The sequence below is a fragment of the Neofelis nebulosa genome, chromosome 9, assembly GCF_028018385.1.
Source record: "Neofelis nebulosa isolate mNeoNeb1 chromosome 9, mNeoNeb1.pri, whole genome shotgun sequence".
Lineage (NCBI taxonomy): Eukaryota > Metazoa > Chordata > Mammalia > Carnivora > Felidae > Neofelis > Neofelis nebulosa.
The window spans coordinates 18,988,161-19,015,163 of record NC_080790.1 but is presented as its reverse complement, the minus strand read 5'-3'; the positions used below and the strand labels follow the sequence as shown (position 1 = coordinate 19,015,163).

Sequence of the window (27,003 nt, the reverse complement as noted above, 5' to 3'; positions counted from 1 at the left end):
ACAACTGTTGGTAGAATCTAAGCTAAGTTATAATTCTGTTTCTGGCCATGTTTAAGACTTTGTCTTCTGAAAATCCTTGTAGAAAACACTTAAAAATGTTGATAAATCTTAAACACTTGACATGCCTATCTGTGATTGGAATGTACTAAGGAAAAATTTGAGGTAATAAATATGAACTTAGGCTTCAGGATGCTTATTGCACTCTTTATATCTGAAGTGAAACACTTAGGTCATTAATTTTCTCTTATTTAATTAGAAAAGAACAAGCACAGGGTGCCTGGGTAGGTCTTATTGTCAAAACTGGATAGTAGGTGGAGACCAGGGATGCTGTTAAACATTGCATAATGCACAGGGTAGTCTTTCAGAATAAAGAATTATCTAGTCTAGGGGCGCCTGGGTGGCTCAGTAGGTTAAGTGTCTGACTTCAGCTCAGGTCACAATCTCAGGGTTTGTGAGTTCGAGTCCCACATCGGGCTCTGTGCTGACAGCTCAGAGCCTTGAGCCTGCTTCAGAGTCTGTGTCTCCCTCCCTTTCTGCCCCTCTCCTATTCAGGCTCTGTCTCTCTCTGAAAAATAAATAAACATTAAAAAAAGAAAAAAAAGAAAAAAAAAGAAAAGAACAAGCACAAATCCTCTATATGCATGTACACTGGATCTCTAGCATTTTGGTTCCATTTATAGTTTTGAGAAACATTTAGAACAGTTTATTTGGGAGTGAGAATGATTTCTTTAACATGTTGAGCATATTGGAGAAGTTATTTCTGGCAGGTATTAGCAGTAAGAGTAAAGGATATAAATGAGAACAGTTGGGAAACACTAGGAAGACCTTTGTTACTAGAACTGATTTTTGTTATAATTAGACATGTAACAAATTTATTCAGAAATGTTTAAGTCATAGTTTCAAAAACTACTCTAAAATATGCACAAGATTATTTTGAGTTGAACTTAGTTAAAATAGTAGCCATTGTAAAGGAATTGTCTGAGGGGCGCCTGGGTGGCTCAGTCGGTTAAGCGTCCGACTTCGGCTCAGGTCACGATCTCGCGGTCTGAGAGTTCGAGCCCCGCGTCGGGCTCTGGGTTGATGGCTCAGAGCCTGGAGCCTGCTTCCGATTCTGTGTCTCCCTCTCTCTCTGCCCCTCCCCTGTTCGTGCTCTGTCTCTCTCTGTCTCAAAAATAAATAAACGTTTAAAAAAAAAAAAAAAAGAAATTGTCTGAAAGGATAATAGTAATGTACATGTAATTCTTTCTTTTTAATGTTAATTCATTTTTGAGGGAGAGAGAGAGAGAGAGACACACACACACACACACACACACACACAGAATCCGAGCTGTTTGCTCTGAGCTGTCAGCACAGAGCCCAACCCGCGGCTCGAACCCATGAACTGCAAGATCATGACCTGAGCAGAAGTCAGACACTTAACCGACTGAGCCACCCAGGCACCCCTAATGCACATGTAATTCTATAGGAACTCTAAACATCATATAAATTGTCAGATATAACCCCTCCCCCCAGATTGCTATATATTAAAACAGACTTTTAGATTTTTTTTTGAGATTTTTATATTTATTTTAATTAACTAATTTTTAGTAATCTCTATACCCAATGTAGGGCTCAAACTCATGACCCCTAAGATGAAGAGTCGCATCCTCTACTAACTGAGCCAGCCAGGCACCCCCGTATTTCTTTTTAAAAACAGCTTTATTGAGATACTGTTCATATATCATACAGTTCAGTCACTTAAACCACATGTTCAGTAGCTTTCAATATATTTCTAGAGTTGTGTAACTGTCACCGTAACTAATTTTAGAACATTTTCATCTTCCCAGAAAGAAAGAAACCTTTTAATCTTTACCCATAACTCTCCAATCTTCTCTTCATCCCCCACTAAACCCTAGGCAACCACTAATATACTTTGTATTTCTGTAGATTTGCCTATTGGATATTTCATATAAATGGAATCATACAATATGGGGACTTTTTTTTTTTTTTCCAACGTTTTTTATTTATTTTTGGGACAGAGAGAGACAGACAGAGCATGAACGGGGAAGGGGCAGAGAGAGGGAGACACAGAATCGGAAACAGGCTCCAGGCTCTGAGCCATCAGCCCAGAGCCCGACGCGGGGCTCGAACTCACGGACTGTGAGATCGTGACCTGGCTGAAGTCGGACGCTTAACCGACTGCGCCACCCAGGCGCCCCAACAATATGGGGACTTTTGTGACTGGCTGTTTTCAGTTAACTCAATGTTGTCAAGGTTCATCTGTATCGTAGCATCTATCAGTTCTTCATTTGTTTTTATTGACAAATTCTATTTTATTGTATTGATACACCACATTTATTTATCTGTTGATGGGCATTTGAGTTATTTCTGCCTCTTAGTTATTATGAATACTGCTGTGAACATTTTGGTACAAGTTTTTTTTAGACATTGCTGGATCATATGATCACTCTATGTTTAATAGTTGAGGGAACTGTCAGACTTTTCAAAGGAGGCACACCATTTTACATTTCCATCAAGCACTGTGTGAATGTTCCAATTTCTCCCCATCCTTGCCAACATTTACTATTATCTGTCTTTTTTATTATAATCATGCTGGGGGGTTCAAAGTGGTACCTCATTTGGTTTTGATTTGCATGTCCCTAATGATGGGCCCTTTGTAAATCTTCTGTGGAGAAATGTCTATTTAAATCTTTTGACTTAAAAAAAAAGTTTTTTTAAAGTTTATTTATTTTGAGAGAGAGAGAGAGAGATTGAGAGCACAAGTGGGAGAAGGTCAGAGAGAAGCAGAGACAGAAATGAGAGCAGGCTCTGCAACATCAGTGCAGAGCCTGATGCGGAACCTGAACTCACGAACTGTGAGATCATGACCTGAGCTGAGATCAAGAGTCAGATGCTTAACTGACTGCCATGCAGGCACCCTTTTTTTAACTATTTTTAAGTTGGGTTAATTTTCTTTTTATTATTGAGTTGTAATTGTTCTTTGTATATTCTGGACCTTAGACCCTTATCAAGTATATAATTTGCGAAAATTTTCTCCTATTCTTTAGGTTGCCTTTTCAGTTTTCTTGATAGTGCCCTTTGAAGCAGAAAAATTATTAATTCTGATGGAATCCTTATCTCTTTTATTGTTCTTTGTTTGCTTTATGTGTCTATTAATGAATTGTTTGAATACTTTTAAAAATAATTTCTGTACATTATTTTGTATTAAGATTTATTCATGCTATAATTTTATTAGCATTTAAGACTGATAAAGTGTAGTATAAGCAGCAGTTTTTACAGTTTTTTTCTTTCCTTTTTTTAATTTATCATTTTGTCTGAAACTTTTGTTACAGTTCTATAGTATCAACCCTCCTTGCTCTTATGGATGGATTAGATAACAGGGGTGAAATTGTTGTTATTGGTGCTACAAACAGACTTGATTCTATAGATCCTGCTCTCAGGAGACCGGGTCGTTTTGACCGAGAATTCCTTTTCAACCTGCCTGATCAAAAGGTAAGTTTTTGTTTTCAGTGTGTTAAGATTTATTTGTGATCCATTTATCAACCATGTATGTACTGTGAGAGTGATATTTTATGAATTTTCATTTCTAAAATTTTGTGCTTATGAAATATCTTAGGTTAATTCTCAGAAAAAGCTTGTAATTATTAAATAATTTAGTCTATTTCTATTAATAATTATTCAGGAAAACTCTTGATTAGGTTACTAAAATGCTTACTTTAGTTCACCAGATTGTAGTAATTATCTTGGATGGCAGGTTATATGTCTCCAGTTAGCCAAAATAGCTTTGTTCCCATAAAAATAATGTTTTTAGAATATTAGTGAGCTTATAAATAAGAACCCAATGTGCAAATTTTCATAGAAATGACCATAACATCGTATTTAATTTAGAGCAGCAAAAATTATTCATTACAGTGTATTTTTTTAAAAAGAATGTATAATTACACAATGTATAGTCATTGTGTAAAATGTTAATATATTATACAAGTTTTTCCCCTAATTCTGCTTGATATTTTTATTATTCTTGGTTTGGACCAGTTTATTCATTGACTTGTCTTTTCACGAGGATCTCAAGTTTGAGAGGGAGAGATATATGTAGAGAAGATACTATATTTAACAATATTTTCTATGTAATTTAACATTTTAAGCATAATTAAAACATTTATAACATATATCCATACAAATATAACCTAAGGAAAGAAGATGCTATTTATGAATATATAATATACACACATGCACATTTGTAATTGTTGCATAGCTTTGATTTAGATCTCCATGTAAAATGCCTGGTTTACATACATAGATGTGAAATGCTGTGATTAGTAGGACAGTGTAGAAGATTATGGGGAAATGAAGGCAATGGTGCTGTTGTGTAGGACAGTTAATACTTCAGTTTGAAATTGGTCTACACATCCACATTTGTAGTTGTCTCAGTTTTGGACTATCTAACTTAGAGGCTTTACTTTGGTACTGAATTTACCTGACTTTGTCAGGATAGGAAACATAGAATATACAGCATTTTCATTACCCAAGTGCAGCTTCCAGGACTGTATCAATGTGTAGAGGTGTGCTTTGTTGTGGGGACAAGGGTAGAAGTGGGAACAGTCTATTTCAGCACGGGGAAGCACCAGTTATCTTTGTTTGGGACAACTTCAGTCCAAGCACATCTTTTAGGCTCTAGCATACGTGGAGAGTGTGTTTAGTTCTAAGAGACACAGTCTGTGTTCATTTCAGCGCAGGAAAGCCATTATCTGAATTAAACAATTATCTTCTATATCGCCCTAGTCATGTGGACCTCAGTCATGTATGCCGTTCACAATCCTCACAATTCATGTACAGTCCATACAAAAACAATAAACAAGGTCTAAAACAGCACTGTCCAATTGAATTTTCTCTAATGATTGAAATGTTCTGTATTTGCATTGTCCATTAAGCAGTGTCCAGTATGGTAGCCACTAGCCACATGTGGCTCTTGAGCTCTTTATTTTTTAATTTTTTTTTTCAACGTTTTTTATTTATTTTTGGGACAGAGAGAGACAGAGCATGAACGGGGGAGGGGCAGAGAGAGAGGGAGACACAGAATCGGAAACAGGCTCCAGGCTCTGAGCCATCAGCCCAGAGCCTGACGCGGGGCTCGAACTCACAGACCGCGAGATCGTGACCTGGCTGAAGTCGGACGCTTAACCGACTGCGCCACCCAGGCGCCCCGCTCTTGAGCTCTTTAAATGTCACTTGTGTGACTAAGGAACTGATTTTAAATTTTCTTTAAATATTTAAATAAAATAGCATTGTGTGGTTAGTGGCTTACCATATTGTACGGCATGGATCTCAACATAGTTTTCCATGTTATTTTAACTGTCTACGTTTCAAGGAAACTGCTTTGAGACCTAAACCTAAGATTATTTTTCTTGGACTGTGTCTATGGAAAAGGCCTGAACTAGCTTTTTTTTTTTTGCTTAGATAATAAAGTCATGAGATTATCAAGATTAGATGAGATTATCAAATCCTCTGTCCTAGGGAATAGTCAGTAAGGTAAGAGGAAAACTATGTAAGTGGATTCTGGAAGCCAAGTGAAGAAGTGTAACAATGAGTATATGACTAACTTTGTCAGATGTTGCTAAATTAACTCAGATGAGGACAGAAAATTGGCCATTGTATTTATCATTATGCTGGTCATTGGTGAACCTGATGGGAGGAAGTTGATTTAGTGGTGGGTGCAAAAAAGCTTGTCTGGAGTATGGTTAGCTTAAGAGAGAACAGGAGGGGAGGAACTGGAGACAGTTAATGAAGGTAAATTTTTCAAAGAGTTTTGCTGCACAAGGACACAAAGGATTGAGGTAAGGTGATGTTGAGGGGATTCGAGGCAAGAGAACCTATGTTCTTAAAAAAGCTGAGACAGTTATTCATAGAGAAGGAAATTTTGGTGATGAAATTGAGAAAGAATTACCATAGTGTGTCCTTAATAGGCAAGAGGGGGGATAGTATTTACTATATGAGTGGTGAGAATGACTTTACATAGGATTTAGATAGTTGGTCTCTGATACTAGGGAGAAGACAGAATATTATGGGTACATATGCTGACAGGTGGATCCAGTTGCTGTGGAGAGTCTTTGGAACTTCTCTTTTGACTGCTTTGGTTTTCTTAGTGACTTAGCAAGCAAGGTCTGAATGAGAAGCTGAGTGTGCAGACAGAGAAACTGAACTAGTCTGCTAGGAGATAGGCCTAATGAATGGCTTAGGGAAGGATTGAGAGGAGTGTTAAGGTTCCATTTGGCCATTGATTTAAAGCAATAACCAGTCAATGTCTCATGTTAGTCCTGTAGTTTGAGCGGTGGAATATCATGACCCCTGTTGTTTGACCAACTATTATAAAAAAAAAAAAAAAGTAAAAGTAAGCTCTGGTTCTTCCAAATTTTACTAATTTTGTTAACCCTTTATTAGCAAAAAATAACACATATCTTCTTGAAGCAGTGATGCTTTTTAATTTCTTTTGTTTCTTTTTATTACCACCAACACTTAATGATTATTGTTATGTGTTATGTGTGTATTTATGAATCCTGAAAAATAAGAGCTTGAATATGGCTTTGAATCTTTCTTTTTTAATTTGAGAGAGAGAGAGGGAGGGAGAGAGAGATGGAGCACATGTGTGTGTGCAAGCAGGAGAGGGGTAGAGGAAGAGAGAGAGAGAGGGAGGGAAGAAGGGAGGGGAAGAAAGACAGACAGAGAGAGAGAAATCCCAAGCAGGCTCCATGCCCAGTGCAGAGCCTGACGTGGGGCTCAGTCCCATGACCCTGGGATCACGACCTGAGCTAAAATCAAGAGTTGGATGCTCAGTTGACAGGCGTCCCTGACTTTGACTTTTTAATAGTAGAGGAAGCTACTTTCTAGTAGGGGAAGCCATATAACTTATATATACAGAGGGGGAGAGAGTTAAAGTGCATAATGAAGCATTTCTAATTTAGTTAATTTCATCTTCTATTTCTTGTTTTTATGATAAAGAATGGAGACTCTGGTTGATTATATAGAGAAAGAGCAAGGCACTAAATGTTTTAGAGACCTGACAATAACTTTTGACCTTAAGTAATTAATTTCATTTCTCTAAATCTTTACTTATTTTGTAAAATGACAGGGTAAGAATAGATATTTTTCAAGGTATCTTCCAGCTTAATTTTTTTTTTTAATGTTTGTTTATTTTTGGGAGACAGGGACCGAGAGACAGACAGAGTGTGAGCAGGGAAGGGGCAGAGAGAGAGGGAGACACAGAGTCTGAAGCAGGCTCCAGGCTCTGAGCTGTCAGCACAGAGCCTGACGCAGGGCTCGAACTCACAAACTGTGAGATCATGACCTGAGCCGAAGTCAGACGCTTAACCAACTGAGCCACCCAGGCACCCCTTAAATTTTTTTTTTTGATGTGCTTCTCATTCTATGAGGGTCTTCACTAAGTGGTGCCTGTGCTGCTAATGAGGTAAAATAGATTCTTGATGTCATCTTCTAGAGAATATAAGCTCTCAGGATGACATTCTTTTTGGATCTTGATTTTATACTTTTTTTGGTATCTATTCAGGCAGATACTTTGAGTTCGAAGAAAATAAATGTCACATCATTGCTTTAATTTTGGTAGCTGAACACCTAACTTAGAACTTGGAATTAGAGCAATAGCGAGTGATATCAAATTTTACCAACTTTTTATTTTTCATTTATTTAAAAAAATTTTTTTAATGTTTATTTATTTTTGAGAAAGAGAGACTGAGTGTGAGTGGGCGAGGGATAGAGAGAGAGAGAGAGGGAGACACAGAATCTGAAGCAGACCCCAGGCTCTGAGCTTTCAGCATGGAGCCCAATGTGGGCCTTGAGCTCATGGACCGTGAGATCATGACCTGAGCTGAAGTCAGCTGCTCAACCATCTGAGCCACCCAGGCGCCCCTTTTACCAACTTTTTAAACAAAATTTTTTTTTTAATGTTTTTTATTTATTTTTGGGACAGAGAGAGACAGAGCATGAATGGGGGAGGGGCAGAGAGAGAGGGAGACACAGAATCGGAAGCAGGCTCCAGGCTCTGAGCCATCAGCCCAGAGCCAGACGCGGGGCTCGAACTCATGGACCGTGAGATCGTGACCTGGCTGAAGTCGGACGCTTAACTGACTGCGCCACCCAGGCGCCCCTAAACAAAATTTTAATGTGTGTGTGTATGTATGTATGTATGTATGTATTTATTTATTTATTTATTTAGAGAGAGGAGGGGGAGGGTCAGAGAGAGAGAGGGGAGAGAGAATTCCAAGCAGGCCCTGTGCTATCAGCCCTATGCGGGGCTCAATCCCACAAACCAGGAGTTCATGACCTGAGCTGAAACCAAGAGTCGGATGCTTAACTGACTGAGCAACCCAGGTGACCATCAACTTAGCTTGATGACTTTGAAGTCCTTCTTGTTCTGGTGCTGGACCCCAAATTCCTCATCAAGCCAATAAAATTATCCTCTTGGTTATAATTTGCTTTTTCATAGTCTTTCAACGTTTTTTATTTATTTTTGGGACAGAGAGAGACAGAGCATGAACGGGGGAGGGGCAGAGAGAGAGGGAGACACAGAATCGGAAACAGGCTCCAGGCTCTGAGCCATCAGCCCAGAGCCTGACGCGGGGCTCAAACTCAACGGACCGCGAGATCGTGACCTGGCTGAAGTCGGACGCTTAACCGACTGCGCCACCCAGGCGCCCTTTCATAGTCTTTCAGAAGCTCAAGTAGCAGTGTTGAGGGAACGAGTGTATTCAAGTTTTACAAAGTGTTGTTTTTTCCTTGAAAGAAGGCAAATGTGAAAGTAAAATTCTGATATGCCTCTTCATGATGGTAATATCAGCTGATTATGGATTCTTACTACTTCAGTTTCTTTTTGACTGTGGAAGAAGAAGACATTTCATTTAATTTGAAACCAATATGTTAAAATTTTGATTGTACTATATAGTCAGATTTAAGGTAGAGAATGCTATTTTGAAAAAAAAAATCAGGGTAGAATTGCTCAAACATTTGACTTTTTAAAATGAATTATATTAATATTTACTGAAATACTACCTTGTTATATATTAAATGCCAAAATATCAACTAACCTACAAGATAATGATATACGTTATATTTCTTTAGTTCATTGAAAACTTTTTCAATTGAAAACTTTTTTTCAAGTTTTAAATTGTTGTTTACTTCATTGGCAGTCATAATACCTCATGCATGTGATAGAACCAAACGTTCTGTGAAATCTGAATCTGTAGTTTCAAAGTTATCCCTGACTGGGGTGCCTAGCTGGCTCAGTCAGTAGAGCTTGTGACTCTTGATCTCAGGGTTGTGAGTTCAAGCCCCATGTTGGGCATAGAGCCTACCTAAAAAGAAAAAACAAACCAAAAAACTAAAAACAAAAATAAGTTAGCTCTGAGTAACGTATGCAATTGTTGAATCATTATGTTGTACATTTTAAACTATTAAAACACTACAATTATAATTATATTTCAGTAAAAGATTGTAAATGTTATAATACATTAAAGTGTTTTTTATATGTATTTAGATGGTAAAAATGATCTGATGTAAAATAGTGAAACTTAGTTTTGAATCTAGTCCTAGATGAGTCAAGATCAGTCACTTAGTCACATGTGCCACTAGTCGATTCCTTCACCTCTCAGAATATTAAATATCTTGGTTTGTTAAACAGAGACATGATCTCTACCACATATTATTGTATTGTTATTATGGAAAATTAGAGTTGACGTGGATGTCATGGTATTGAAATGTCTTTTAAAATAAATAGTTGCTGGAGCGCCTGGGTGGCTCAGTTGGTTAAGTGTCTGACTCTTGATACCAGCTCAAGTGGTGATCTCGACGGTTCATGGGATTGAGCCCCGCTTCAGCCTCTAGGCTGGCAGTGTGGAGCCTGCTGGGGATTCATTCATTAATATTCTCTCTCTCTCTCTCTCTCTCTCTCTCTCTCTCTGTCTCTCTCCCCCTCTCCCTCCCTCTCCCTCCCTCTCCCTGTGTCCCTGTCAGTCCCCCTCTCCCCCTGCAAATCACCTGCAAGTCCTCTCTCCCCCTTTTCAAAATAAATAAATAAATAAACTTTAAAAAAAAACCCAAAAAACAACAGTTGTTTTTCTGGGGTATGGTTAGTGCATAAATTTGTTCCAGCTAATACACTTGAGAGGTTGGTGATATTTTATTTATTTGTACTGTTTTTCTTAGGCAAGAAAACACATTTTACAGATCCATACCAGGGATTGGAATCCAAAATTATCAGATGCTTTTTTAGGTGAATTGGCCGAAAAATGTGTTGGTGAGTGCTATTATTTGAATTCTTTCATTGTTACTGTTTGTTCTGCTGGCCCTTTCCCTTTATGTTTGGAATGCGAATGAATATAGTTATGTCTGTGTGCAATAGATGGCTGACTTTGCCTTTAAATGTAACACTTATTTTGAACATTTCACTTGAAGTTTGAACACTTCTTAATTACAATTTTAGCTGCCATTAGGTGTTTGATTATTAACAAAGCTAGTAGTAATATGTTTTCATTGAGTGCTGGATTTCCATGATATTACTGCATTGTGTCCTTTTAGGAATTGTTCTCTCTCAGAAATTTTACTAAGAAAAATAAGCTTAACCTTGAGACATAAAGGTCCATGTCAAAGGCAGGACTACAGTCTTTTACTTTGCAGATTGATTACCTGATGGGCTCATCTTCATGCCTGTGGTCTAGAAAGAAGTTGAGTGAGAGGAGTCTTCAAAGAAAATACTTACTGGCATCTGCTAGTATTTCTCAAAATACAAAACTGTCCAATTTAATGTTATATTATTCACAGAGTGGAAGATCCTCCCCACAGAGTGAATGAATACAACTGTCCTAAAAGGATATAGTGAGAGTATTTTATGTACATACATGATCATACATAGGAGATGGAATTCAAGGGTTTTGGAATTCAGGGTTTTGGCTCTAATTAGGTCTGAAATAAAACTGAATACAGTATTAAACAACTGAATATACACCCCAGTATTTCCCCTTCATTCTTTTTCTGTCTTTTGTCTATTTTCTTCTTATTCTCTCACAAACAAAAATTAAAAAATCTTTCTCCATGAACTTTTTAAGCATTATGAAAAAAACCCCAAATAAGTTCACTAACTATCAGCAGTCTACTTGGGAAAATTTTAAAGTTACCAAAACCAGAAAGAGTAACTTAGTTAAAAAATCATTGTGATCCACCATCAAATATTAAAACTTAAATAGAACATTAGTCCATTCAGTTAGCTACATCCGAATTATCCTCTTCATCCACAGGGACCTCCATCTCCGAAGCAGCTTACCTCAACTTTTGAACCACAAAGACCTCGACATCTTCTGGTGAGGAGAAAACGTAAATCTCTCCAGCACTACTCCAGTTTAAGCTTTGCCTGGTATAAGAGAGCATGCGCCAAACCCATTTCATGTAAATTTGGCTTGACCTTTGCAAAGCCTTGTGCTGCTTTATGGGAGAGGGTGGTATTTGGTACAAAATCCAGTCTTTTCCCTTTTTGAAATTTGCCCCCTTTTATTTCCTGCTACTTTTAGGATATTATTTTATTAGAGTACGGATCAGACTGGGAAATCTTTGTGGATTCTTCTGTGAATCTGTCACAGAATATCCTTAACTGAAATAAGCAGAAGTCTTCAAATAATTTTGGAAATTCCCTAAAAGATAGGTATTTTAAAATTACTTGCTATTACCCTATTTACCATCTGAAAGATTACACTCCAGTTCCTCATCCTAAATATTAGAATCCCGGTTTCCCTTTTCATTTCCAAAGGTCACAACTTCTCATTATTCCAAGTGATTTATTTTAGCTTTAAAAGTCAGTTTCTTAAGTTTAAACATTTTTGAGACATAATTTCTTATAGGACTAAAAAATTTCTCTTGCCTTTTGGGGATGGTGGTGGCGGTGGTGGTGGTTTAGAAGAATCTGCTTTTATGGATATACACCATTTTCTTCCTGGAGAGTGACATAAAAATCCATTATAATTAAATGACTTCTGTTTTTGATTTTGACATTTATTCCATTTAAGAAGCCAGTTTCACATAAAAAAATGCAGGTCTTCAAACAGGAACAGAATAGTAATAAGTTTTAAATTCATTATGAACTTAGCATTTTCTGTATCCCAAACATGTTTTGACATGTATGGGTTAAGTCCAGTAAAATATATGCCTAACAAAAAGAGTATATAGTCTTGATGAAAAACTGTAGAGACAACTGACCTCTTGTAGAGGTTATGGATTTGGTAACTTTTACCTTGAAATAAATTCCCAAGTACTTGGAGGTGTTTGCATGCATAATAGGTGTGATTTTTTTAAAGTAGTCCTCACATAATTTCGGTGTCCAGATCACATGCATGAATAGTAGGAGCTTAAGGTTATGGGGACCTCAAACCTAATCATATTTCTCTATTTATTTTCACTGAGAGGGCCAAAACAATGAAAGTTTATCAGTGAGGGGTCTATCTTGTGGACCTTTGTTATGTTTGATGTTTTACTTAAACAGTAACTTCCTAAAATTTTATTATTATCCTTGTCTAGTCTATAACCTATTTAATAGCTTGTATTTTTAGTTTTTCAGACAAATTCCATTTCAGTGGCAATATTTAAGAATGCTTTTTCTTGGGGTGCCTCGCTGGCTCAGTTGTTAGCGCATGAGACTCTTGATTTTGGCTCTTAAGTTCAAGCCCCCACATTGGGCATAGAGCTTACTTTAAAAAAAAAAAGGAATGCTTTTTCCTTGGTATCTAGATATTTGTGTGTGTTCATCATTATTAGAATTGTAATGGTAGAATTAATATGATTATGGAATTCTTATGAAAGGGATGTTGGTATTTTCTTTAACATCAGCTTTTAACTTTCAAAAGGCTGTAGTGTGTTTTCTGTATATCTAGGATGATCATATTACCTACATCTAGTTTTCTAAATCAGGACCTTTTAGAAAGTGAAAAAATATACTGTTAATTATGATAACACAAGAGGCCTAAACCAGGACACATGATACTAAATATAACTTTTTAGCCATGGTTTTCATGTAATTTTAATTGTTTCAGAGTCTAGTAAAGGAAGTATATTATTAATCACGTAGTTCTCGGTGTTTTCTTTCGTATATGAGAATCACTTGTAAAGCTTTCTCAGAATATACATTTATGATATTAAACTGCCAGAGATTCTGATTCACTAGGTTTGTTGGGAATCTGGTGTTGCAGTTTCATTGTTGAGTAGCCAAGACTGAGAACCCCAGATATAAACGAATAATTCTCATTCACGGGCAAATGTAATGAAGATAAATCCATTCTTTTAGTCTATTGATTATGATAATCCAAGTGAAAATTTATTTCTTTAAATGGGATCTATTGTGAGAAACTTTTAAATTATCTTTAGTAGATTAAGAGAAAATGAACAGCGCATTACTATTATGTATGTTACTGACATTATGTCAAACATAAATGTTATGGGCACCACTTATATAGAATACCTTCTAATGTTTTTTTTTTTTTTTTCTGTTTTGCATTGTTTCTGAGCTTGTTTTTTTTTAAATTTAGGCTTTTGCTCTTAGAAATAGGATCATATAATATATTCTCCAGCTGTGTATACGCTTTTAAAGAAGAAAAAGAAATGTAGTTGTTTATGTTGTTTGAAGATGGTAGTTTATTTTTTACGTGTTCTGAAATGGTTTATTTGATTAACTGTTTATAACTGAGCTGGTATTTTATTAAACTAATATAGCTACAATATATATGGCATAGGAAAATGTACCTTTTTTTCCAGGTTTATTCATTTTTTTTTTTTTTTTCAACGTTTTTTATTTATTTTTGGGACAGAGAGAGACAGAGCATGAACGGGGGAGGGGCAGAGAGAGAGGGAGACACAGAATCGGAAACAGGCTCCAGGCTCTGAGCCATCAGCCCAGAGCCTGATGCGGGGCTCGAACTCACGGACCGCGAGATCGTGACCTGGCTGAAGTCGGACGCTTAACCGACTGCGCCACCCAGGCGCCCCATTGAGAAATAGAATATAAAATGAAAGACTATTCGTAGTTTGAAGAATTATTTGGTAGATTGCTGTCATGGGATAGTGTTAGTGCTTAATCTGCTTATAGTTTTCTGAATTAGATTCTTAACAGTCATACTAAATTTTCCCTTAACTGAATAAATATTTCTTGAAGAATGCAATATTTTTCTATGTTTTTTCATAATTTTCATTGAAATTTTTATTTTTCATTAATGATTAAAGAATTTAGACACCTTCAAAAAAGATGAAAAATCTAGTAGATACAATTCCTCCACTTTTTATGATCCTATGTGGTAACGTTATAGTCTTAACTAACCAAACTATAACCCTGGAGTTACGCCTTTCTTTTTTTATTCATTCTTTCACTCAAGAAATATTTATTGGATATCTACTGAATGCTAGGCCAGGTATTATTTTCAGTATATGAGATATGTTAGTGAACGAAACTGATGAATATGCGTACACTCACAAAACTCACATTCTAGTTGGGGTAGGCAGACAATAAACATAATAGGTAAATGATACGGTGGTACATGTTATGGACGAAAGGGAGCAAAGAGGATTTTTCTGTTATTTGTGGGACTTGATGAACAGGATTGCCCTACTAACAGTAGAGGTACATTTCATTATAGATGTGTGAGTTACTTACAGTTTGCTTTATCTGATTTTGTGCCTTAATGTTCTTTTTCTGCCAGTTAGTCTGGGGCTGTTTCTTTTCTGCTCATAGTTTTTCTAATCACCATTTTTATTTCATTATTCAAGTGTTCCACAAGGTCATTGCCTGGAATAAAAAGATAAATAAGCTTGATGCCACTCTTTGAAGAGCATAGCGTTTAGTTTTAAAACTGGTTCAAGTAGTTCCCTCTGCTGGCATAACTGATAAAAGTGACCAAATGCAAGTTTAATTGCTGATATAAAAACAACATAGCTGGTTTGAGTTTTTCTTCGTTTTTGTGGTTAAGACCTAAGAGTTTATTTGTGTTTTTGTATGTATTTGTTGCTTAAATGAGTGAAATGACTTCAAAGCCCTGGGGGCTTGATCTGTTAACTACAATAATTAGTTACATATGGGTAATGGGTAATGTAATACACTGTGTTTGTATAGACTTTAGAACTAGATTATCCATTGTTTTAAACATATATAAAAAGGAAATTAATATGGAAATTTAATGGATTCTTATTCCCTTTAATACCTTTGAAATTATGATAGATGGTGACAACTTTAAAGTATAATTTTTCAGGTAATTACATATAAATTTGTGGTTGGCACTCAAAGTTGGTAGTAGAATGACTCTGTTTTTGAGATTTCTGCATATATTCTGCTTTGTACTGCTCCCTTATATGTGTTTGCAAATTAATGATATTAGAAAAATTTACAGGTAAGTGTAATATCTTGAGGACTAAACTGATAATTGGGAATACTGATGAAAGATTGATATGAAACTTACTCTTTAAACACCTTTCCTGAAGAAAATTGTACATTATAATAAGTGTTTTTGGCACAAAGTACATGGCTTCTTATAATATCATTAGTTCATGTTTTGTTAATGAAAATATTCAGAATACTTTTATTACTGAGTAATTTTATTAGGTGATTTAAATGGTCAGTTTTTGCTAACAAATTTGCATATAATTATTGATTTAGTATTATTTCTTAATATATACATTAATAAAGATGTATATATTTGCAAACTATAGTTGGTACTGTAAGAATGAACTTATTACCTTTGTTATTCTTTTCCTTTTGTGCATTAGGCTATTGTGGAGCTGATATCAAGGCCCTGTGCACTGAAGCTGCCCTCATTGCCCTGCGGAGGCGTTATCCCCAGATCTATGCTAGCAGTCATAAACTGCAGCTAGATGTTTCCTCAATAGTGCTCAATGCCCAAGATTTTTACCACGCAATGCAGAATATTGTGCCTGCTTCTCAACGTGCTGTCATGTCTTCGGGACACGCACTATCCCCCATCATAAAGCCGCTACTGGAAAGAAGCTTCAACAACATCCTAGCAGTCTTGCAAAAAGTGTTTCCTCATGCTGAAATTAGCCAGAGTGACAAGAAAGAAGGTACTATAAATTACTTTTTCATATTGTTAAAATGAAACAAGTATAGGCATAAATAAATTCTGAGTTTCGTCATAAGGTTATTTACATGTTATTCTTTTATATTTGCCATGAATATAGAAAATGTCTCTATTTCACTCACCAGGATATATTCCAGGCCTGGCATATTGCCTAGCATATGGTAGTTGCCTAGTGAATGCTTATAAAAAGAAAGAATGAATGTTAGTTCTATTTGTTATTGCTTGGGAGATTCTATCTTAACATAGAAGTGTTACTCTCTTTAGAAAAGTTGACTATAATAATGATGGCTTACATTTAATTAATTAATTTAAAGACTATTAAAAAATATTTTTTAATGTTTATTTATTTTTGAGAGAGGACAGACAGAGAGCTTGCAGGGGAGGGCCAGAGAGAGAGGGAGACACAGAATCCAAAATAGGCTCCAGGCTCTGAGCTGTCAGCACAGAGCCTGATGCGGGGCTCGGACTCACGAACTGTAAGATCGTAACAGCCAAAGTTGGATGCTTAACTGACTGAGCCACCCAGGTGCTCCAAGACTTTATTTTTAAATAATCTCTATACCCAACAGGGCTCGAATTTAAAACCCCCGAGATCAGGAGTCACATGTTCTACCGACTGAGCCAGCCAGCACCCCTGTATTTAATTTATTATAAAGCCCTTACATAAATTGTCACTTATTAACCCCCAGAACAGTCCAGTGGGGCAGGTACTTTTATACTGTAAAGGAGGAGACTGGAAGACTTAGGGATGTATTCACTTATTTAGGGTCATTCCCTAAGTTCCAGGGCTTACTCAAACCTAGGGCACCTAACTCCAGAACCTGTGTTCTTAACTATGTGGCTTATAATGTCCCTCTGGATTCAACTCATCAAATATATTTTGTTGTTCTTGGCAGTGCATTCTGCAGTGTGCAGTGCAAATGGAGTGTAAATCATTAGTAAGGGAGTAAATCAGAACCTGGTTGTATAAGGTCTTGAATTCTAGCCTCAAGATTGGACCTGAGATACAAATAGGAAGTTACCTTTGAAAATTCATTAAGGGGCGCCTGGGTGGCTTAGTCGATTGAGCATCTGACTCTTGGTTTCAGCTCAGGTCATGATCTCATGGTTTTGTGGGTTTGTGCCCTGCATTGGGCTCTGTGCTGGCAGCAAAAGCCTGCTTGGCATCCTCTCTCTCTCTCCCTCTGTCTGCCCCTCCCAACTCACTCCGTCTCTTTCTCTTTCAAAATAAACAAACATAAAAAAAACCAAGTCATTCATTTACAGGGAAACTTGAGGTTCATATACTAACCAAAGTAAGGCCTGTGAACTTTGAAGAGAAAGCAATATGCTTTTTAAAAAAATTTTTTTAATGTTTGTTTATTTTGAGAGAGACAGAGCAAGTGCAAGGAACGGTGGGGCGGGGGTGGGGGGCTGGGGTGGGGGGGGTGGGGTGGTGCTGGCAGAGAGAATCCCAAGCAGCCTGCATGCTGTCAGTGCAGAGCCCAGTGCAGGGCTCTGTCTCACAAACTCTGAGATCATGGCCTGAGCCAATATGAAGAGTTGGATGCTTAACCAACTGAGCCACCCAGATGTCCCCAAAGTAATAAGTTTTAATTATCTTAATTTTCCCAGTTTTTAGTACCTTATTTGGCAGGTAGTCTGCACCAGAAAATTGTTCAATTAATTATACTAACATAAAAAATATTATATATAGTAAAATCATCAACATTCAACGCATTTTGCTGTCTTTATAATTTATATTTTTCAAAAACTATATTTTTCAAGGATAGATTCTCATGAAATATCACATGAATTACTTGATTTCTTAAGTTTGTCAAATAGGAGGTTAAATATTTTATTATGTAGGAACTAGGTACTCTGCTGCGAATTGAACATTTCTTTTCTCTGATTTTCATAACTGAGGATATGTATCTTTCTCCCAATTTTTTTTAAGTTTATTTATTTGAGAGAGCTCATGGGTGTGTGTGCAGGTATGCACAAGCAGTCAAGGGCAGAGAGAAAGAGAGAGGGAGAGAAAGAATCCCAAGCACGTTCTGCACCATCAGCTCTGAGCCCGAGGCAGTGCTTGATCCCAGGAACTGGGAGATGATGACCTGAGCTGAAATTGAGAGTCGGATGCTTAACCTACTGAGCCAAATTATTAAAAAAGACTGCAGTTTGTCAGTTTGCTTGGTTGATTTGTATTTGATAGGTAACTTGTTAATGGTACATGATTTTTAAACCTGTTGTCCTTAGCTTTGGAGGGGCACTAATATTAAATGACTTTGTAAGTCTCATAATCTTTGGATTTTTTTTTGGAATAGATATAGAAACTCTGATTTTAGATGATAGTGAAGATGAGAATGCTTTATCAATTTTTGAGACCAGTTGTCACTCAGGATCACCAAAGAAACAGTCATCAGCTGCTGCTATACATAAACCCTACCTTCATTTTACAATGTAAGTAACATACCAATTTTTTAAAAATTTAGAGTAATATTTACCACTTTATGGTTAGAATTATGGTATATTATTACTTATGGTTGTAACTTTGAAGACTTTGTTTTTTTCTGTCGTTTGGATATAATTCAGGAACATTTTTACTGTGTATGCTTTTTTTCTGTGGTAATAAAGTGGTGTATTGGTCAACTAAAGATGATTTTTTCTAAGCTGATTGTGTGATTTCTTCCTTTCTCTTTCTTTTTCTTTCTTTTTCCTTCTTTTTCCCCTCTTTCCTTTTTTCGTTCTTTCTTGCTCTTCCCTCCCTTTCTTTCTCTTTCTCTCTCCTCTTTTCCTTTTCCTTTTCCCTTTCCTTTTCCCTTTCCTTTTCCCTTTCCTTTCCTTTCCCTTCCCTTTCCCTTCCCTTTCCCTTTTCCCTCCACTCCCCTCCCCTTTTTTCTTTTCTTTTCTTTTCTTTTCTTTTCTTTTCTTTTCTTTTCTTTTCTTTTCTTTTCTTTTCTTTCTTTTCTTTTTTCTTTTCTTTTCTTTTCTTTTCTTTTCTTTTCTTTTCTTTTCTTTTCTTTTCTTTTCTTTTCTTTTCTTTCCTTTCCTTTCCTTTCCTTTCCTTTCCTTTCCTTTCCTTTTCTTTCTTTCTTTCTTTCTTTCTTTCTTTCTTTCTTTCTTTCTTTCTTTCTTTCTTTCTTTCTTTCTTTCTTTCTTTCTTTCCTTCCTTCCTTCCTTCCTTCCTTCCTTCCTTCCTTCCTTCCTTCCTTCCTTCCTTCCTTCCCAGAGTGGAAGGAATGTCCCCGATTTTATGTCTTTTATTTTGAACTAAAATGCTCACAAATGAAATATTAACCGTGATCTGGAATATTTTAATTTGTAGTGTGAGATGATAATTTAGGGATTCTAAAAGTACTAAAGAGATTCTGAATTAGAAATCTCTTAGTAAACAGATAAACAGATAACTTTCTGGTTCTTCAAAACTTCATTAGTTTACACTTCTCTGATTTAGATTTTATGGGTTTTCTATTTACATTTACCTTTATCCGTGTTAAAGCAGCTTTCATTATGCACTTTTTATTGGGTAAACAATTTTAATGCTAATGTAATTTTTTAAAATTTAAATTCAAGTTAGTTAACATATAGTGTAATAATGGTTTCAGGAGTAGTGCTAATGTAATTTTAAATTAAGAGACCAAATAGTTTTCAAATAGTAGCAGCTTCATTTACATAATTAGCATGAATGTTATAGGATCATAATGTTTCTGCCAGGCAGGTCTATAATAGCACTTTTATTAGAAAAGGCTAGATTGATTATACTTTTAAGTAATTTTTTCAAATCTATTCTGAACAGATTTAAATCTTCCAACTTGAAGTTTCTCTTAGGTAGATTACAGTAAAATGTTAATTTGATTATTTGCATTGATAACTTTCTTTTTATTTTTTAAAATGAGACTAAGTTATTTTCATTTACTCTTTTTTCTTTTGTTCTTTAGCAGCAAGCTCTTTTACTAGTAACTTTTCTTCTGTTCTGGATCTTTATGTCCTTAGGGACATTTTTTTGGGGACTTTTTCAATAATTTCTCAAATCTGTTTTATTGATGGCTAAGGGAAAACCAAACAATCATTTTTTTTTCTATTACTTGGCTACCCTACATGCGTGTGTATGAGTGTGTGATTTGTTTTGACAGTTTTACCTGTTTGTATTTGAAATATATGATAGGAGCTAGGAAACTATCAAGACTTGTTTCAATTTTATGAGATAGTTCTGTTGTTAGTAAAGTAATATGGAAATAGATTTTGATATTAGAAAACTTCATGTGCAGTTTTGAGGTTGACTTTTTATTAACATTCTCTGTCATTGATTTAATGCGTATCACTGGTATGGCTTTTTTAATTTGGTTTAAACCTTTTTGAAGGAATTGGCTGAATTTTAGCTTCTTTAGGTAAACTTTTCTAGTTCATGATATGATCTTTATTTAGTAGGAAGCCAGCTGTATCCTAGAAATAAGCTTGTTTTGTTTTAGATGTTTTGATAAATTCCATCCATTTATTTCTTTACTCACCTAGCCATTATGCCAGTTTTTGTTTGTTTATGCCAGGCACTGTACTAGGTGCTGAAAACATATTCATGCTTATGAATAAGATACAAAGTAGGTCTTACTCTGGAGAAGTTCTTGTTATTGAAGGTGACAGACGTTGTGATATGGCTGAAGTGATGTGTTAGAAGAACTAGAAGTTTCCATTGGGAAGTTCAGGTAGGCTTGACAGAAGAAATGGTGATATTTGCTGTCTTTCTGAGTATAAAGGGTTAGGAGTTCGTATCTGATGTTCATTACAAACTAAACATGTGGTAGGTATATAAAGCTTGAGGCTTTATATGTAGCAATACAAATAGGCCTCTCAGCAATCATATAGCATTTGTGGTATCATTGTTTTATAGATTAGGAAACTGAACCACAATGAAAAATAAGTAAATCACCCATGATTAAGCTGATAGTAGGTAGCAGAGCCAGACTCTGTACTGTTTGTTTCCTAGGATCCTATTTTTTTCTATTACTGTATGTGATTTCTAAATTGATTTCTGAGCTTAATAGGTAGGTAGGGAATTGTATTGCTTTTTTGGGTAGGTTGGACAATACAATTTTCACACTTTCCAAGAAGCATATACTTGAGAATATAAGCTTTTGGTAAGGGCTGTACATTTTTGTTGTTGTTGGTTTGGTTTGGCCTTCTGTCTGAATGCTTGTTAGCATGCCAGGTCAATACAGAAAAAGTGCTAGACAAGTAGAAAGCATGATTTTAACACTGGTCTCCAGTAACACTAGCTTGGGCATTGCTGGTGGGTTTCTGTTTCCGGGAATAGTTTCCTAAAACAATGTTGAAACCTTTATTTAGATTTAAAAAAAAATGTTCTTTAACATTTATTCATTTTTGAGAGACAGAGCACAAGCAAGGGAAGGGAAGAGAGAGAGGGAGACAAAGAATCCGAAGCAGGCTCCAGGCTCTGAGCTGTCAGCACTGAGCCCAACGCGAGGGTCGAACCCACAAACCGTAAGATTATGACCTGAGCTAAAGTCAGATGTTTAACCAACTGAGTCACCCAGGTGCCCCAAACCTTTGTTTAAATTTAAGGTGAAATAGAAGTCAAGATGTTTAAGGTCTATCAATCTGACAGAAAACCCTTATGATGGAAATAAGTTTTCTTTCTTACTGTATATTACCTGCCATAAGGGGATTAGAAACAGATTTCTGAGGTTTTCTAAATGAAAATAGCTTTGTTTTTTCTGATTAGAAAGATGATATACTCTGTAGAAAAATTCAAGTAATAAAGAAGAGCTTAAAGAAGAAAGTAAAAATTAAAGCCCAAGCAGTTGAAGGTAATTTTTGTTAAAGTTTTGGCGACCACACTTCCATATTCTCTCTATGCATATAGATAGACCTACATATTTTTTTTATATAAATTAAAATCCTCCTGTAACTCTCTTAACATAACTTGCTTTTTTATCCACTATGTTGGGAACATTATTTCATGCTAGTATATGTTTAATGTCATTCTTTTAATATTTTATATTTTGGGTGTTCTGTAATTTTTATAATCTTATTGATAAATATTGAAATTTCCGATTTTCTTCTTTTATGATAGATATGTGGATCTGGATAGGCATCTTTCTCAGTATACATTTTTAGTACTATCTGGTTGATGGTTTAGGGTAAATTTTAAAAACAGTGATTGTTCTATCAAAGCGTATATACATTTAAAAACTTGATACAGGTTGTTAAATTGACTTTCAGAAAGGTTGTACCAATTTACATTTTTATCACTGATGTAGGAGAGTGTTATTTTTCCTATAACCTTGTTATTTCTGAACCCTGTTTGCCTTTTAAAATTTTTGCCAACCAGGTAGATGAAAATAATATCTTCTTGCTTGTTTGAATTGTTCATTTGTTCTTTCATATTTGCTCAGATACATTATCAAAGTGTCCATCATGTGCCATATGTTGTCCTAGGTACTTGGAATATGTCTGTGAACAAAATGGACAAAGATCCCTGCCCTTATTGAACTTACATGTTAGATGGAGTGTATCTAATAAGTATCTATGAAACAATAAGTGTAATATATTAAATATTAGAAGATATATACTATGAAAAAAATTTAGAGAATGCTTAAGAGGTAGGGGGTCCTTGGGAGTAGAATGAGTTGCGGAATATCCTTTGTAAACATTTCAGCATATATGTAACATAATTGCCAAGTTTAATTTTGGAAAATTTTGCTTTTTTCCATTACCACGAGCCAGTTTTCCCAACATCTTCTCACTAATGGTATTAAAATTTATTTTTAGTATATCAATCTAACATTTTCCTCATAAAAGATGTTTTTTCATTATTTTCAAAATTTTTTCATCTGTTAGTAACTACCAAATATTTCTTTAAAAAAAAATTTTTTTTTAATGTTTATTTATTTTTGACAGAGAGAGACAGAGCATGAGCGGGGGAGGGGCAGAGAAAGAGGGAGACACAGAATCCGAACGAAGCAGGTTCCAGGCTCTGAGCTGTCAGCACAGAGCCCGATGCGGGGCTCGAACTCATAGACTGCGAGATCATGAACTGAGCCGAAGTCAAACACTCAACCGACTGAGCCACCCAGGCGCCCCCAGATATTTCTTTTTTTTAAATGTTTATTTATTTTGAGAGAGAGAGAGAGTGCACACACACACACACAAGTGGGAGAGGGACAGAGAGAGAGAGAGAGGGAGAAAGAATCCCAAGCAGGTTCTGTGCTGCCAGCGTAGAGCCTGACGCGGGGCTGGATCTCACCATTTGTGAGCCCATGACCTGAGCTGAAATTAGGAGTTAGGTGTTTAACTGACTTAGCCACCCAGGAGCCCAACTACCAAGTCTTTCTTAAGCCAACATTGGTCTTGAGCTTTAGACCATCTCTAGCTGTCTCTCACCCTTTGTGTGCCACAGATCTTTCATTATGTACTGGACTGGGTCTCCCCTTCTCTTCCAGTGGGTATCAGTGGGCTCCCATGGACCCAAGGTGATGTTGCAACTAGAAATGGGCATCTTCCTCAACTCCTTCCTCTTTCTTTACTCTGTACCTAGTCAATGTCCAGGTCCTGTAATTAAGTCTCATCTCAGGCTGTTCCTTCTCACCTCTTCTGACACTGTTCTTGTCTAGACTGTCATTACTATCTCATGCCTGGGTTGATACTGTAGACTCCTAACTGGTCATCTTTCCTCCTGTTTTGCCCTCATTCATTTCCTATCTGGCATAGTGATAATAGAATTTTCTTCTAAAACATGTATATGATTATATCACTTCCCCTGGTTAAGTATCTTAATGCTTCCTCATGGTCTTCAATGTGTGTCCCAAACTTTTAACATGGCTTACAAAACCCTTTGTAGGTTTTCATGGTCTGATTCTCCTTTCCCCTAACCACAGAACCTTTATACATACATGGCTTTAAAACCTTAAAAGAAGCTAGTTGTATGAACTATTACTCCAAAGGGCCAGGAGCCTTTGGTCCTTTGCACATCCTATTTTTGTTTCTTGGAATTGTCCTTTCTGCCTCCGTCCTGTTGGGTTTGTGCTTTTGTAACACTGTCCAGGAAAGCCTTTGTCGAGTCTGTAATTGTGGTTTGCCATAGCATTCTGTACTTAAACAGTGCTGCTTGTTAATCACACTGAATTATTTTAGTTTGTAGATTTCCTTTTTCTACCTCATACCATTCAAGTGTGAGCTCTATGATAACTGGTATTGTTAGATACCCAGGGTGAGGGACTTAGCATAGGAACCATTCTCCAATTATTAAATGAATGAACATTTTAAGAAATGTTATCTGTTTCTATTTTCTTTTTGAATTGTCTGTGTCCTTTGCTCATGAGCTGTTTTTTGTTGTTGTTGTTGTTGTTAAAACACTTTGAACATAAGCTCTTTATACATTAAGAACCATTCCTGTTAATGGCAGATTGTTTGTCTCATTTGATTGTTTGCCATTTGATTCAGATTGTAATTTTTGAGTTACAAAAGTTTGTAGATTATGAATTAAAAAATACATAATCTTGTGTTTTTTCTTTGTTAGAATTAATTTTGTTCTGTGAAATGAGGGTCTGAATCTTCCCTATTTAAAAAAATTAAAAAAAAATTTTTTTAATGTTTTATTTATTTTTGAGAGACAGAGTGTGAGTTGGGGAGGGGCAGAGAGAGAGGGAGACACAGAATCTAAAGCTGGCTCCAGACTCTGAGCTGTCAGAAAGAGCCAGATTTGGGGCTTGAACCGTTGAACCATGAGATCATGGACCTGAGCTGAAGTCGGATGCTTAATTGACTAAGCCACTCAGGCGCCCCTCTTCTCTATTTTATTTTTTTTTCATTTTTATTTTATTTTTTTTATTTTTTTATTTTATTTTATTTTTGGGACAGAGAGAGACAGAGCATGAACGGGGGAGGGGCAGAGAGAGAGGGAGACACAGAATCGGAAACAGGCTCCAGGCTCCGAGCCATCAGCCCAGAGCCCGACGCGGGGCTCGAACTCACGGACCGCGAGATAATGACCTGGCTGAAGTTGGACGCTTAACCGACTGCGCCACCCAGGCGCCCCTCTTCTCTATTTTAAAATAACATTTATTTTATAATCTCCCTTCCATTTATTTTTTATCCTTATTATCTTGTATGAAATTCTTTGAACTATGATGATTTGTTTCCTGGCTGCCTATTCTATTGATCTGTTTCTTTTCTTTGGTGTATTCTACATTATATTCTATTATTCTGTTCTGTAATACTTTTTTTTTTTTAAGTTTATTTAAGAGAGGCAGAGTAGGGGAGGGGCAGACAGAGAGGGAGAGAGAGAATCCCAGGTAGGCTCTGTACCATCAGCGTGCAGCCCAATGTGGGGCTTGGACTAATGAACTGTGAGATCATGACCTGAGCTAAAACCAAAAGTCGGACACTTAACTGACTAAGCCACCCAGGTGCTCTTGCAATAGATTTTTTTTTTTTTTTTTTATTAAAAAAATTTTTTTTTCAACATTTTTTATTTATTTTTGGGACAGAGAGAGACAGAGCATGAACGGGGGAGGGGCAGAGAGAGAGGGAGACACAGAATCGGAAACAGGCTCCAGGCTCCGAGCCATCAGCCCAGAGCCTGACGCGGGGCTCGAACTCACGGACCGCGAGATTGTGACCTGGCTGAAGTCGGACGCTTAACCGACTGCGCCACCCAGGCGCCCCGCAATAGATTTTTTTTAATGTTTTTAAATTTATTTTGAGAGAGAGAGCGTGAGTAAGTGAGGGAGGGGCAGAGAAAGGAAGAGAGAGAATCCCAAGCAGGCTCCATGCTTAGTGTGGAGCCCAACGTGGGGCTTGATCCCATGAACCTGTGAGATCGTTACCTGAGCCGAAATTAAGAGTCAGACGCTTAATTGACTGAGCCACACAGGCGCCCCTGTAATATATTACAATATAAAGTAGTGTACATGTTAGCATGGTGGTTCAGCTTAGCAATTATATGGACCTGAATGAGATTTGAACTCTTTGACCACCCATTTGTAACAGTCTCATACCTAACTTCTCTGAGTCTTGGTTTCTTCATCTGTTTAATAAGAAGAAACTATGTGTTTCATAGAATTGCTAAGAAAACTAAAACTATGTGAGGTACTTATTATTGAAACAGGTTTAACTGTTCTAAAATTGGGTCTAGCACACTTTACCAAATAGCATGGAGCCTGCTTGGGATTCTCTCTCCCCCTTTCTCACTTGCTCTTATTATCTCTCTCTCAAAATAAGTAAATAAACATTAAAAAAAGAAAGGATCTTCTTTCCTTCTTTATTTTGGTTATTGATGGTGTTATTATGTTTTGATTTTTCTGTTTCTGTTTTCTGACTTGTTACTTTTGGTAGATTCTGACAGTTATTAATTAGTTGATTCTCTTGGATTTTTTTAGTGCATAATCGTATCCTTTACAAGTAACAGTGTTTTCCTGATTTCTTTCTATTCCAGTTTTTATTTGCTTTATTCTTACTGCATTGCTTAAAATTTCCTATGTTATCTATAATGATAGATAAACTTGTTTCATTCATCATTTTAATGGGGTTGTGGAATCTTGAGAGTGTAAGTTCAGCTTGGTTTAATACATTTTCCTAAATTTGCTTTCTGTATTGTAGGTCTTTAGACGTCATGTATTAGGGTGTGGACATTTAGTTTGTATTGGCCCCAAACCAAAATTTGCTGCCACTGAAAAAGTCCTACATTTATTTTCTATCTTAAAAATTGCGGTAAAATATACATTAAATTTACCATTTTAACCATTAAAAAAAAAAGTCCTACATTTTGGGTAATCTTCAGATATACCTACTTCTTTGTCGAAATGGGATTCTTAACATTTGATTTTGAATAATTAATAGCTATGTCTCCTTAGTGTCTGAAGTGTTTTCCAAGTAATAT

The 27,003-nt window shown here is 36.3% G+C and overlaps 1 protein-coding gene across 3 annotated transcripts in view; it reads left to right on the top strand.

Moving 5' to 3' along the window:
* Positions 1-27,003, top strand: part of ATAD2B (ATPase family AAA domain containing 2B) — a 168,016-nt gene that overhangs the window by 82,756 nt on the left and 58,257 nt on the right. For all 3 annotated transcript variants that reach the window (XM_058682648.1, XM_058682647.1, XM_058682649.1), the window contains 4 exons: positions 3,333-3,492; positions 10,213-10,303; positions 15,799-16,110; positions 18,434-18,569. In XM_058682648.1, the coding sequence (XP_058538631.1) occupies positions 3,333-3,492; positions 10,213-10,303; positions 15,799-16,110; positions 18,434-18,569 (699 nt within the window). The remainder of the gene's footprint in view (positions 1-3,332; positions 3,493-10,212; positions 10,304-15,798; positions 16,111-18,433; positions 18,570-27,003) is intronic.